The 14272-nt window shown below is 35.7% G+C and overlaps 1 protein-coding gene across 1 annotated transcript; it reads left to right on the top strand.

Annotated features, from left to right (window-relative positions):
* Positions 1-1703: 1703 nt before the first annotated feature.
* GR (glutathione reductase) lies at positions 1704-13851 on the top strand. Its single transcript, XM_022300107.1, has 11 exons — positions 1704-2269; positions 3607-3832; positions 4038-4316; positions 4401-4577; positions 6259-6312; positions 6391-6539; positions 10990-11053; positions 11132-11302; positions 11402-11533; positions 11631-11726; positions 13469-13851. The coding sequence occupies exons 1-10, from the start codon at positions 1893-1895 to the stop codon at positions 11670-11672; spliced, it is 1671 nt and encodes a 556-aa protein (XP_022155799.1). The 5' UTR covers positions 1704-1892; the 3' UTR covers positions 11673-11726; positions 13469-13851.
* The last annotated feature ends 421 nt before the right edge of the window (positions 13852-14272 follow it).

Genomic DNA, 14272 nt, shown 5'->3' with positions numbered 1-14272 from the left:
TATTTGTTTAGGTACGGTTTGTGGAAGCTGTGCCATATAGACTTGTTCTTTATGTGGTTTTTTTTTTCTTTTTCTCCGTTAATCAACTATTGGTTAAAGAAGCTTGCAATGATCCTTTAAGAATATTTTTCAAACCTTATAAACTATAAATGTAAATTTTGAAACTTCAGTACCAAATAGACACCAATATCAAAAGTATATTTTGCTCTTAATGAAAAAGGAGTGTAGATCTCCCACGCAAGAGATGAGAGAGAAAATATAAAACTATATATATATATATATATTCTTTTTTTTTTCGCAAAGGAAATATAAAAATTGAATAAGGAAAGGATGAGTTGTCCCATATTCGGATGAATTATTCCGAGGTGAATCACACCAATTAGTTTTTTTATTTTAAATCAATTTTTTATTTTCAATTTCATTAAACTAAAACATAAACTTAGATATGTGTTGCAATTTTTATTCTCTAATCAAATTACTAATTCATCCATTAAATTTAGTGCAAAAATAAAAATAAAAAGGATTAAAGATTCATTAATTTAATGAAAATTAAGTTTCATTGGGCACAAAATCGATCATTAAATAACTCTATCCAAAATTACACATTCAAAAACAAAAAAATAAAAATAAAATTTCAGCTTTATTATTTTTGTTTAAATCCTAACAACACAAAATTTATGTTTTATAATTTATTGATACACCTAAAAAGAAAAATACTTTTTTTAACCCTATTCTACCCATGAAAATCTACACTTTCTAAAGTTTGCGAAAATTATAACACTTGTGTTCAAATTAAAATGTAATTCGATGAAATTGAAAATTTTGAAATAAAAATTGATACACCCCACCAAATTTAGGGAAAAAATATTATTATTTTTCTTTTGGTTCAACTTAATAAAAATTTTCTTTTAGGCCACGTTTACTTAATCGCAATCGTAATGAAAATCAATCGTAATGAAATCAATCGGAATCGTAATGTTATTCCATTGATGTTGTTTACTAGAAATTTTCTAAAATCGTAATCAGAATTCCTTTGATGTTGTTTATTAAAACTGTCTGGAATCGGAATCGGAATCAGATATATGATAATTACTAATATACCCCTTTCTCCTTTTTAGCTAATTACAAATATATTATTGTGCTATTTTTTTTAATTACAATAATAATAAATTTTAATTTAATTTATTACTATATTATTGATAGTAAATATTTCTTATTATAACCATTTATCTAATATTAATACCTAATGAATAATTAAAATAAAATTACATCAAATAAAATATTTTTTTATTATAAGAACCAAACTTTAATAAAACAGTTTTATCATTCTAATATTTAAAAGTAATAATATCTATTTAAAAAATTTAATGATATTAATTAGTATTAATATTATATAATAAAATCTCATCAACTAATAAAGATTGGAGTATAAATGGAGAACAAATTATAAAAGTATAAAACAAACTAATTAAAAATTATGAGTGTAATGGGATTACAAAATTTAATGTGAATTCTACCATTTGATTACATTCATAAATTTGGTAAACACCATCGAAAGTAATCAAAATTTTCATTGCTAGAACTTCACCTTGTCTCCAACACAGAGAGAGTTCATAACTCACAATGAAATAAAATTTAAAAGATTCCTAAAAATCTCAAATATGAAACTGAAGAAACAGAAGTAGAAAATTTGTAAATCTCCTCCTAAGAATCCAGACGCCATTCTAGTTGCTATGCAAAGCCCAAAAGAAATCCCACTGATTGGTCTTCACTCTTTACAAATCACACAACCCATATCATATTCAATCGAAATTTTTTCCCCATTGATGGAAGTGGTACAGAGCACAGACCCACGAAGAAATCCATAGAATTGCGCTTTTGTTCAGAGAAAAATGGCCGCTTCCCTCTCTTCCTCGCAGACCCTCCACACCCTTCTCTGCAAAAACCTCCCCGTTTCTCTATCAACTTCATTTCTCTCCATTCCTAAGCCTGTAGCAGCCCCTCTTTCCCACTCCCACCGCTTCCTGCCTCTCATTCAATTCACCTCTAATCATCGCCTCTATCGCCACCGTGGGCTTGTAGTTCGGGCCGAGTCTGAAAATGGCGCCGAAGCTCTTCGCCCGTATGATTTTGACCTCTTTACTATCGGCGCAGGCAGTGGGGGTGTGCGAGCTTCTCGCTTCGCTGCTAATTTTGGTGCTTCGGTGGCGGTTTGCGAGCTTCCTTTCTCCACCATTTCGTCTGACACCGCTGGAGGTGTTGGTGGGACGTAAGTTTGCAATTTCTGATTGATTGTCTTGTTTGCAATTCGAGCTTATCTGGATTGAGGTGTTTTCAATGTGTGAATGAAGAACTCTTTATGTGGGGTAGGGTTGTATGAAATGAGAATTTAGGAATTGCTCTTACATGGGTTATGGGTTCTTACTTAAACTATGTGGTTTTATTACATTATTGGGCTGTGGAGCTTCACTGAAGCGTTCTCCTGCGCCCCCAGGCAGTTCTGTGTGTGTGAGAGAGAGGTGCAATCTTTCTTAGAACATTACATCAATAATAGAGGTGGGAATTTGATGGGAGGTAGAGATAACTTAACTATTGATACCTGGGAGTTTAGAGAAGTGTTGGGAGGCTACCTGGGAGCTTATAAGATTTAGTACTTCTTCATGGGCTCAGTTACAAAGGAGTTTTGTAATGATCAGTTTGGAGTTCTTTTGTAGATTGGAGTACCTTACGTTAGGATGGTTTTTTTTATGCTCTTGTTCATTCCTTTATTTGTCTTAATAAAAGCTCAGTCTCTTATTATTATTATTTTAAAAAAAAAAACCAATAACTTAACTATTGAACTATGTTTAGATTGACGATGGTTACTAGTGGAAGTGAAGCATCGATTACCCGTTGGTTCCTCTTCCTTGGTTCTTTTTATGTTGGGGCATCTCGTTATGATGTGTTACAGTTTTACTCTCAATATGGAGGACATGGTGTACTTTTTTATTCTAAGGAGGGAGAACAGTTTGAAGGAATTTAGATGTTAACCTCTTAGAGAGAAAAACGTTTATTTGGTTTTTTCTTTTCTTCAAATCCACTAGTATACAGCATTACATATTAGAAATATGTAATTTGTTCATCAGTTTTTTGAAGTGTTATGTTGTGTTTCAAATATCAATATCATCAACTAAAATAAATTTTGAAATTGAAAATTGTTAAATGTATAACATTTTTTAAGAAATGTGATTTTTCCATATCCTCGCCTTTGGATTGAGATATTAAATAAATCCTAGAGAAATGTTTGTTGGGTTTTTTATTTTCTTCAAATCCATTATTATAAAGCATTACATATTATAATTGCGTAATTAGTGTCGTCGGTTTTCTGAAGTGTCATATGTTTCATCACCTCTATCTTATTGTCTTTCAAAGATCTATATCATTAAGTAAAATAAATTTTCAATTTGAAAATCATTGAAATGTATGGTAGTTCTTTAAAAAAGTGTATATAGTCTGAATCCTTGCTATGTTTTTGCTTTTATTTTCTTGAATTCTGTGTTATGTTGAGTTCTTAAAATTGAATGCCTTTCAATTCCTATGTCTGTCATCTTACTATTAGATTTCCAGGTGTGTTATTCGAGGATGTGTACCAAAGAAGCTACTTGTATATGCATCAAAATACGCTCATGAATTTGAAGAGAGTCATGGCTTTGGATGGAAATATGACTCTGAACCAAAGCATGACTGGAGCACCTTGATTGCTAACAAGAATGCTGAGTTGCAACGACTAACTGGTATCTACAAGAGCGTTCTAAAAAATGCTGGTGTCAAATTGATTGAAGGCCGTGGAAAGGTGGGGCAACACTGTGAGTTCACAATTTTTAGCACTAAATGTTACTGTTTTCCTTTTTTAATACTCTGTTTTTGCACAGAACTTTTTGAGATGTACGACATTTTCTTTCCCTTTTAACTCTTGAGATCAAGCTAGCAAAGGTCTGTTCATTGAACATGTTACGGAATTGTTAAATGTATCAATTTCAACAACATAATATCTACAGATTGTGGATGCACACACGGTTGATGTAGATGGAAGGCTTTATTCGGCTAGACACATACTAGTCTCAGTTGGGGGGCGACCTTTCATTCCTGACATTCCTGGCAGTGAGTATGCAATAGATTCTGATGCTGCCCTTGAGTTGCCATCCAAACCTGAGAAGATTGCTATAGTTGGAGGTGGATACATTGCTCTAGAGTTTGCTGGCATCTTCAATGGTTTGAAAAGTGAAGTTCATGTATTTATACGGCAGAAAAAAGTGCTAAGAGGCTTCGATGAAGAGGTAAATGTTGACGTTAATTTCGTATGGTTGCTTGATTCTTTTCCTTCACTTCAAAGCTCTCATGTTTAAATTTATTTGTTCTAGATTAGAGACTTTGTTGCAGAACAGATGTCTCTAAGAGGAATTGAGTTCCATACAGAGGAGGTACCACAGGCTATCGTTAAATCAGCAGATGGGTCATTATCTCTGAAGACTAACAAAGGAACAGTTGAAGGCTTTTCACATGTTATGTTTGCGACAGGGCGCAGGCCTAATACAAAGGTAAAATATTACAATATTGATGAAAGTTCCCTTAGGCTAGTATCAAGATTGCAAATCTCTTCCTGTTGCATTGAATATGTCTTCAAAGTATGCTTGAATATTTGTATTTCCTATAACCACCTTATGATAAGCGAGTGAACCTGGATAGGTGACGACAGTTTTTAACGGTTGAAAGCACACCTTTTGTTTTTGAAGAAAAAAACTGCATTGATTTCTTATTCTATTGTAGTTGTATTGTTGACTTATAAGAAGAATCCTTCCTATTACAGTTGAGGAAATGATATCCCAACTATTGACTAGCGTACCCATGACTCACAACTAAATCAAATATGTATGGAAGAGGATATAAAAGAACAATCTCGAAAGAGGAAATGATCATGGATATAAATATGCAAGATTTGATCCTAGGTAATCATGGAGTTGAGTCTACTTGTTACTACAGCAACAAAATCAATAGGTAACAGAGAGCTGTACTAATAGAACTAAGTTTCATAACTAGCCCACCAAAGCATAAGCTAGTTTCCTTTGACTATATAATGTAGTGTGCAAATTTCTTGGTGTAAGTAATCAAAAAGAACAGAACATGGTAAACATCTTTGCTTTCTAAGATTAGGGGATAATACTCTTCAAGCTGCCTTCCAGATATTTACAGCGTATCTTTGAAAGAAGAAGCTTCCATTACTGATTGTTGGCTTGAGACCTCAAGAGATTGGGATTTAGGCCTTCGTAGAGGTCTCTTCATAGGGAGTTGGGAAGTTGGGTGGGTCTCATTCAACTGTTGGATGTGGTAAGGCTTGGAGAAGGTGATGACAAGGATTATTGTCCTTGGGAAAAGGAGGAGCTTTATCCACAAAATCTGTTTATTTTTAGTTTTCAGCGGCCCCCCTTTCCTTGAAGAATTTTAGAATTCCTAAGGGCTAAGAAAATCAAGGTGTTTTGGTCTTTGGCCTATATAAGTCTAAACACCCATGAGGTTCTTCAGAAGAAGGGCAGAAGCTGGACAATTTCCTCTTCTTTTTGTTGTTTATGCAATAGTGATGGTGAATCCTTAGACCACCTTTTTTGTGCATTGTTCTTTCGCAGCCTGAGGCTGGTTCCTTCTACTGGATTTTTTTTTTTTTTTGGAATCTTGACTTGTTTTCCAAGACATGTCGATGGTTGGTTACCTGAAGTCTTGATCGGTTGCCTTTTACCTAGAAAGGCTAGATTTCCTTGAAATAGTGCGGCGAGAGCTCTTCTTTGGCACCTTTGATTTGAAAGGAATTAGTGCACTTTTGAAGATAGGACTTATTCTTTTGACTCTCTTTGTAGGAATGTACAACACACAGCTTCTTGGCGGTGTCTTACAAATAGAAAATTCTTTTGTAACTATAGCTTCTCCATGTTTGTAAACAACTGGAAAGCCATTTGTTAGCTTCTTTTGGGTGGGGGTTATCTCTACCCCCAGCCCTTATGCTATACTGCCCTTTTTGTTTATAATACTAAAGTATCAGGTTTCATATTAAAAACAAAAAAACAAAAAAAAGTTGTTTAGTAGTTAAATTTTTATGTTTTCAGCATTTTTTATTTTACTCCAACAAACAATGCAGAGAAACCTTTGCGAGTGTCTCATTATTTCCTTGAAAGTGGTGACAAGTGTACCAGTCATTGCTAATTTAGTTAATCCAACTCATACTTGCAGAACTTGGGGTTGGAGGAAGTAGGCGTAAAAATGACCAAGAATGGAGCAATTGAGGTAGTGACTCTGGTTTGCTTCTTGGTGTTCGTTTCTTTTGCATAAATCTGATATGAACCTTATTTTCTGTCTTTTTAGGTTGATGAATACTCCCGTTCTTCAGTTCCTTCAATTTGGGCTGTTGGAGATGTTACAGATAGGATAAACCTAACTCCTGTTGCTTTAATGGAGGGAGGAGCATTGGCAAAAACCCTATTTCAGAATGAGCCCACAAAACCTAATTATAGGTATCTATCTTGTGATAATTTGTTAGTAAGTTTTGTAGTGTCATTTTACGAACTCTCTTGAACGCAGTCTTTACTTCCTATTGTGATCTTTTATCTCCTACTATTTCTTTGCAAACATGATATCAAGTCATCTAAGTTCAGAGGCATTCTTTGTAGCAATTTCCAGAGTCTACCTATTTAAGATGTTTTTTTTTCTTAAATGAAAAATTGATTTCATTGAGAAGAAAGGAAAGTATACAAGAGGGCATACCAAAAAAAAAGCCCAAGAAAGAGGGCTCTAAATCCTACCTAGCTAGTAGCTATACAAAATGGTAGGGCTGATCATCGGTCGGTCGGGGTTGGTTTTTGGCCGACCCCGACGCCGAAACCGACCACGTCGGTTTCCATTGGAAACCGACGGTTTCCCTCTCCAGTTTGGCGCCGACCGGCCGATCGATCAGTTCGGTTGGTTGGTTTGTCGGTTTAACCGACAAATATATTTTTATTTTGGTCGGTTTAACTAAGCAATCTGTCATGATTGGGTTGGGGCTGTTGGGACGGCGAGGGCGACCGGCGAAGGCGACTGACAAGTGTGCTATTATTGTCGTTGAGAAAAAAGAACTAAGAAAACTTCGAAAGATTGTGTCGTCGGTGAGAAATAAAAGAAAAGAAGACATGGTAAAGAAAAAAAATCTATAATGGTAATGGAAGAAGAAAGGAAGAAGACGGAGAAGGAAGAAGAAAGGAAGAAGATGGAGAAGAAAGAAGAAAGGAAGAAGATAGAGAAGAAAGACAAATGAAAAGGTAAGAGAGACAAATCGTGAAGAGTGGAAAATGGTGAGGGAGAAGATTTTGAGAGATGAGAGGAAAGAAAGAGAGTAATAAATGAAATGGTAAATAATGAGTGATTTGGGGAAATGGGAGATGAGAGAGGAAAGAGAAACCATTAAAATAATATAAAAATGTTGGGTGGTTTCTAAAAACCGTGAGCGCCCATGGTTTTTTATAAAAACCACCTTGAAAAACGGGCATCTTTCCCAATCTAACCTATGAATCGGTCGGTCGGTCGGTTTTTCCTTATTTGGAACTGCCGACCGACCGACTGGTCAGTTTTACACCCGATCGACCTGTAGTTGAAATCGACCGAACCGAGTCGGTTCGGTCGGTCGGGGCGGTTTTTCGGGGTATGATGCTCACCCCTACAAAATGGAGTCCAATATATAAGGACAAGTCCTAAAGGATAATTATAAAAAGTCGTAGTAACGGAGGATAATTATAAAAAGCCTTAGTAACGGAGGCCCAAAGAGATGCATTAAATCTAGCAAGAGGCTACACCTCCTCCTAAGGCCTCTCATGCTCCTGACAAAGACTCTTCTATTCCTCTCTAATCATAATCTCCACATAACAAAGACACATTGCCACAAGATGCGTTGCTTATCGCAAAACGGTGGATGGAAGAGTACCTTCTCTATCAAGGATAACGTTTTGTTTGAAGATGAAGAAGATTTCAATGTTATTGTTAGCAGTGAAGATCCAGCAGAGTATTTGGAGGAGGAAGCGGTTATTAATGATGATTTATCAGAGGTTTCCCTATGAGAGGAATTTAATTTACTTTTTGCAGAGGACAATCATTGTTCTTCAAAAATAGATTCCATTCCTTCTCCTTCTCGGGAGCAGACTTTGAGAGGCGAAAGAGCTTCTTGTGCAGAAAATCAAAGGTTTTTAAAATTTTTTGAAGACGTTGGCCTTACCCTAGATCCAATCACTAATTAGGTAGGCTTTTATTATGGGCATCTGGTTTTTGGTTGGTTCCGCTTCACAACAGTTTTGAGGGTTGAGTTTCTTTCGCTTTTGTGTCTTCTCTTGGTGGAGGGAGGTTTCAGTTTCTTCTCTTCTGGCGATTAGCTTATGTTAAGTAATGGTTTTGGATTCCTCCTTAGCAGTCTGTCCTTTGTTTTGGCGATCTTTCTTGTAATCAGTGTTCAACTTCTGTTCTTGGGCTTCAATTCTCATAATTTTATGGTTTTTGTTTTCTATGTGCTGTTTGTTTTTTTTTTTTCTTTTTCCTTTTTCGCTTCCTCTGGGAGCTTGTATCCTTTAACTTTTTTCTTCCTTTTCATGTTATCAATGAAAAGTTTGTTTCTTGTTAAAAAAGAAAAGAGTACCTTCTCTATCATCAACGAACACCCACTATTATGAGTCCAACTAACTCCAAAAGATTCCATAAAGCAAGTCTAGATCAAAGACTCAAAAGGGCAACTCCAGAGAATATGGTTCTACACCACTGCAGCTCCGGCATGAAGGAGGAATGCCTAAGGATTAACTTTCCCGTGAAAAACCTACCAAAGCAAAGAAAATTACCTTGTTAAGCACTTTGACCTTCCGTAACGAGGCAAATAAAGCAGATGGAGGGGGTGAGTGCCACCCAACAGTGGAAACAAGGACCTACAAGAAAACCCCTCAAAAGGGCAGGGGACCAAAGGTGAACAGTGAACACCCTCATCTCCAAAACCAACTGAACCAAATCAAGCAAACCTCCCTATCCGTCAAAGAATGACTGAAACCCAAGTTAAACGAATGGCACCCCGAGAGAAGTGATTGAGGCCATTGATCGTACCATTCATAGAAGACAAGAAGTACAACCGAGGGAAAAGCAAGGCAAGAGAGGAATCTCCCAACCAACAATCCTTCCAAAAATAAGTTTGGGAGCCATTTCCAATAACCCATCTCAAGAAATTCAAAAATAAATAAATTCAGTTATAGATTGACTTTTTCTTTACATCCCTATAGGTTGTCTATAAATGACCTGTTTGCAGAATTGTCAAGATACTTTCATGGTAACTCATCAGTATTTTCTTCAAGTGAACTAAACCTTTCATTTCTGTCATCCAACTGAAAGAAGACCCTTGTTCTCTTGATTCCAACGGGCAGTTCTCTAGTATGTCTTATTTAGAGTTTCTCCTGAGTCCTGATATGCTAATAGATTATACAGTTATTGGCTTTGAGCAGAAAAAACCTTTCTTATGTATTATGGTAGATGTGATGATCCAATCATTCACCTTTTTCTATAATTTGCTTAGTTCCTTTGGTATAACATTCCCCGGGATTTCGATGGATCATTATCTCTCTTTTTCTCTACCTTCTCTTTCATTTTTGTTCTTCTCTCTTGGTGAAAATGGAGTTTTCCTTTGGAGGTTCATGGATTTTATTAGTTGTATCATGGAAAGTAAGCCTTCCTTCATCGGTTCTATCGCTGGTTCCTGGGGGTTTCTTGATTAAGTTAGAAGAAAATAGAAATCTGCCTCTTTCTATATAGATTGCAGTGGGAGCAATGTTTTCTGTTGGAACAAACGCTGATGGATCTTCTTTAATATCCTTTGAAACTGAAGTTCTTCAAGGGTGAGATGAAGGAACCTTTTGTTTGGAAAGGAAGCTCGGATCTTTTTGGATGGTTCATGAAATTTCTACTACCTCTATTGAAGTAGTTGAGACTTGAGAGATGTATTGTGGTTCCACTGGTGTTACAAGGGTGGTTTGAGTGTGTTTTGGGAGTTGTTGGGTGATTTCAAGAGGAAGCTGGGTGAAGGGGAGGCAGTAGAAGGGATGTCTTCGGTTAGAAATTGTTCATTTGGTAGGTGGGAGGAGAAACTTTTTGTGCAAATAGTAAAACCCAAAATTTTGAAGGGAAATGAAGCACACGAAGGGAGGTAAAATATGATTTTAGGGGATAAGTGGGGAAAATGATTGGAAATTTCGATCTACTTGATAATAGATTAGAAGAAGGATTCTCGGTGATTTGGAACAAGTGGTCATGGTGGAGGTTTCTTGAAAATGTTTTTAATACGTCATCGATGCAATTGAAACATACATAGAAAGTTCCGATCTGGAGTGGGCTCATTGACATCTTTGAAAAATTCAACCTCCTCAATCACTTCAAGGAATATAGGATGCGTCTATTTATTTATCTTTGGACTCGAAATGAGAGCATGTTTGAAAAAAGATCTTAAAATATCTAGGGGTTGGGCCTTAGGGCGGGCATGGTGCCTTGGGTACAGGGGACCAAAGCTCCAACTCCCGGTTATCAAAAGGAAAAAAATATCAAGGGTTGGGCCGATAGGGTTTCTTAATACCTTTTTTTTTGGGTCCCCTATGTACAAGATTTAGGGTACTTTAAATGTAATGTGCTTTTGTTTTCTTACTTTTTGATGTTTTAGTGTCTTGCTTCTTAAGGGAGTTTGTTTACTTGCTTTGTAACTTTTCAAATATCAATTAAATGTTCGGTTGTTTTAAAAACAGATAGAAGACCCTTGAGTTATGTTTTGTTTTTCCTCAATAATTTTTTTTTGCTTTTTTACTTTTGACTAAGCATTCATTCTAAATTGAACATTGAAATACATATTCCTTTTATCTGTCATTTTTGGGCCTTTTTTTTGTTGGTGATATTTTCTTGAACATCTTACTCTTTACGTAGTGCTGTTCCTTGTGCTGTTTTTTCCCAGCCACCAATTGGACTAGTTGGTCTTACGGAAGAGCAGGTAAGAAGAGATACTACGTTTGAACTATCAGCGTCCGCACGTTTTCCGTTATGTCATTGACATTTCAACTATTTGCAGGCTATAGAAGAGCATGGTGATGTTGACATCTACACAGCAAACTTCCGGCCACTAAAGGCTACACTCTCGGGGCTCCCTAACCGAGTTTTTATGAAGCTTGTTGTCTGTGCAAAGACGAATAAAGTTTTAGGACTGCACATGTGCGGGGAGGATTCACCAGAAATCATGCAGGTGTCTGTGTCTACCTTTAAATCAGTACTTTTTCTTTGTTCCCCCCTTATCTTACTGATTAATTCATAAGCTCACTATGTACCGGGTTTTAATGGGCAGGGATTTGCCGTGGCTGTGAAAGCTGGTCTGACCAAGGCCGACTTTGATGCAACGGTGGGTATTCATCCTACAGCTGCTGAAGAATTCGTCACAATGCGGACTCCTACAAGGAAGATTCGAAGAAGTACCGAGGTTTGTTGACAATTATGAGGCTGTGTCAGTTAACTTTATCGCATTTTTTGACCTCTTGAACTACTAAATAACGAATCGTTGGGTTACCATCTGTTAGGAAAAGTTAGAATCTGAGGCTAAAGCTGGAGCAGGTGTTTAATACAAAGCCGAGGTTAATCAATTTGTCAAACAAAAACTTAGTCAGTCTTTTCAGGTATCCATTCTTTTGATCTATACACCATATCTGTGAGTTTTTTTTTTTTTTTTTTAATTTGGTCCCGTTGTTTAAAAAGTTTCAATTTAATCCCTTGTATTTTAACATTCTTCAATTATATACTTCAAAAAGAAAAAAAAAAAAAAACTTTAATTATACTCTACCATTGGAGAATATTAAAATGAGCTGATAATAAACCTGCACCACATGATACTAATTGGTTTGCAAATATTTTGAGAAGAAATCCGGTCATCTAAGAGAGGAATTTTTCTAATTCCTCCAATTTTTTAAAAAGTTGGCAAAACTCTTTTATTTTAATTCTTTTAGGCAGTGTAATGGTAAGTTTAACATCAACCAATTTTAACATTCACCAACGAAAAATGTATAATTGAATCATGCTAAATGGAAGAAAACTTTTTAAGCAATATAGCATAAATGTTAGGAAAAAAAACTCAAATTATTAGGGATTAAAATATATATTTAGCCTTCTTCCAAGTGTAATATAACTTTTGTTGAAATAGTTTTAACTAATTCTGCATAAAGATGAATGTCAATTGAAATTTTTGAGTTTGAAACTCTATATTAACAAGGTTTTTCATATAGAAATATTTGCTTATTGAAAGTTGAGAAAATACATTTAACTATGCTAAGATGTAACATTAATGAATCTAATCTAATTCTTTATACCACTATTGAACTATCCTTTATATATATATATGTAGTATAAGAAACCAGAAACAATTATATTAAAAAGACAAAGATCTGCTGAAGGGTCGGGTAGAGGGAGCCCCACCCAATAGAACTACAAAATAATTCTTCCTATCTTTAGTAATCATTAAAAGGTCATAGTTACAAAAGAATTTTTTATAGTTGTAGCACCACCAAAAAGTAGTATGTTGTACACCATTACAAAAAGAATCAAAAGAAGAAGTCTTATCTCCAAAAATCTTTCGGACTCTCCTCCCACAAAAGCTACAGAATAGCTCTATTGTGTGCTCAAAAGTGACTATGAAGTCACTGATCATGTTGAGGCCATGAAGACAAGTTGTCCACATAAAAGACTTATAACCTTTTTGTGGTACTTAGTACTTACCTTCCCAAATTTCTAGAGATCCTTTGCTGATGAGCTCCTTCAAACTCTTTCTGGTTAAAGAATAGTGCCAGTACCAATACCGAGAAAGAATCCGAATGATGTATATTCAAAATTCTCTCACCATTGGCAGCCTCAATATGTTAGTGTTAGAAAACAGTCTTCATCTTAGGTTGGTATAGGGAATTAGGTATTTTGAAATTTCAAGCTGTCATCCAGTTCTTTTGCACACCACCTAATTTGAGCCAGGACTGATCTGACCCCACACCTATTCTTAGGTATGAATATCCAAGAGAATGTAAACTATATATATATATATATATATATACATGGAAGTTACCAGCCGCTTAGGTCGACATGAGAGTCCAACTACATTACATTACTAGAATACATGTTGCCTTGGTGGTGGAAGGAAGACACACGAGACTCCATAAGCGTAGATGTTCAAGTCCTCTTCATCCCTTTTCCAAATGGTACAATCTTCCTCTAAAGTTTGTACGAATGGATGTAGGTCATCGGCTAGTTGTCTTTAGCCTTTTTCCTTTTGGGGTGTGTTAAATTTCCTTCCGCTCACGGTATTTCATTATTTGCACCAACGAATTAGTATTCTTATTTTTTCTTGATAGAAAGCTCGGCGCCTCGTTTTTGGCAGGTTGACTTCATGTTACATAAGGGAACAGCTCCCAACGGACATCGTATACATGAGCTTCAGAAACTTTAGGAAAATAACTTTCCGAGCATGCCAATACACAAAGATTGCATGTTGAAGAATGATGAATTCTATATGTTGTGATTATGCCTTTTGTACATTTTTGAGTGGCATTTTGAGCAGCACAGATTGAACCATCGAATAATTATCTTATTGGTTCTCTTTACATTTTTCATTATTTGGAAATTGGATGGTGGGTGTTTCTGTTTATAAGACATGTTGTAAACAAAACAGTTCGTTGAGAAAATTGATTCTCATTTTTGACAAATCTCTGATGCTGTACAAGAATTGAGGACAATTCTTAATTTAAAAGCTAATATTTCTCCTGTGATGCCTCTTACCATATTTCTTTTAGAAATCTAACCATATCTAAAGAATTACTTTGAATTCTTTGGAGCCTAAAAAGGCTGAGATATTTCTCGGAGTCCTTTTTTTGAGATATATATCTAGGGTTTTTGGGTTGAGTAGCGGACTCAGTTTGAAATATGTCCCCACTCCCAAATACCAAATGACCATTACTACCCTCGATATCTGGGAGGTAAATTTTTACTTTCCCTCTTTTTTTCATTCGAATCATTCACTTTCTCTCTTCTCCTTCTCTTTCTTCCCCATTTTCATCTTCCTCTCCCTCCCTCATCTCTCTTCATGTTTCCTTCCCTCTATTCCCAATCTTTCTTGTTCTCTCTTTTCAGAGTTTTCTCCTGGTAAAACATAACAATATCAAATTTTTAGGTTTTCCTCCCCCTC

Source organism: Momordica charantia (genome assembly GCF_013281855.1).
Source record: "Momordica charantia cultivar OHB3-1 chromosome 9 unlocalized genomic scaffold, Mcharantia_2.0 BLBB01000009.1, whole genome shotgun sequence".
NCBI classification, from domain to species: domain Eukaryota; kingdom Viridiplantae; phylum Streptophyta; class Magnoliopsida; order Cucurbitales; family Cucurbitaceae; genus Momordica; species Momordica charantia.
This window is presented reverse-complemented; position numbering and strand designations above follow the sequence as displayed.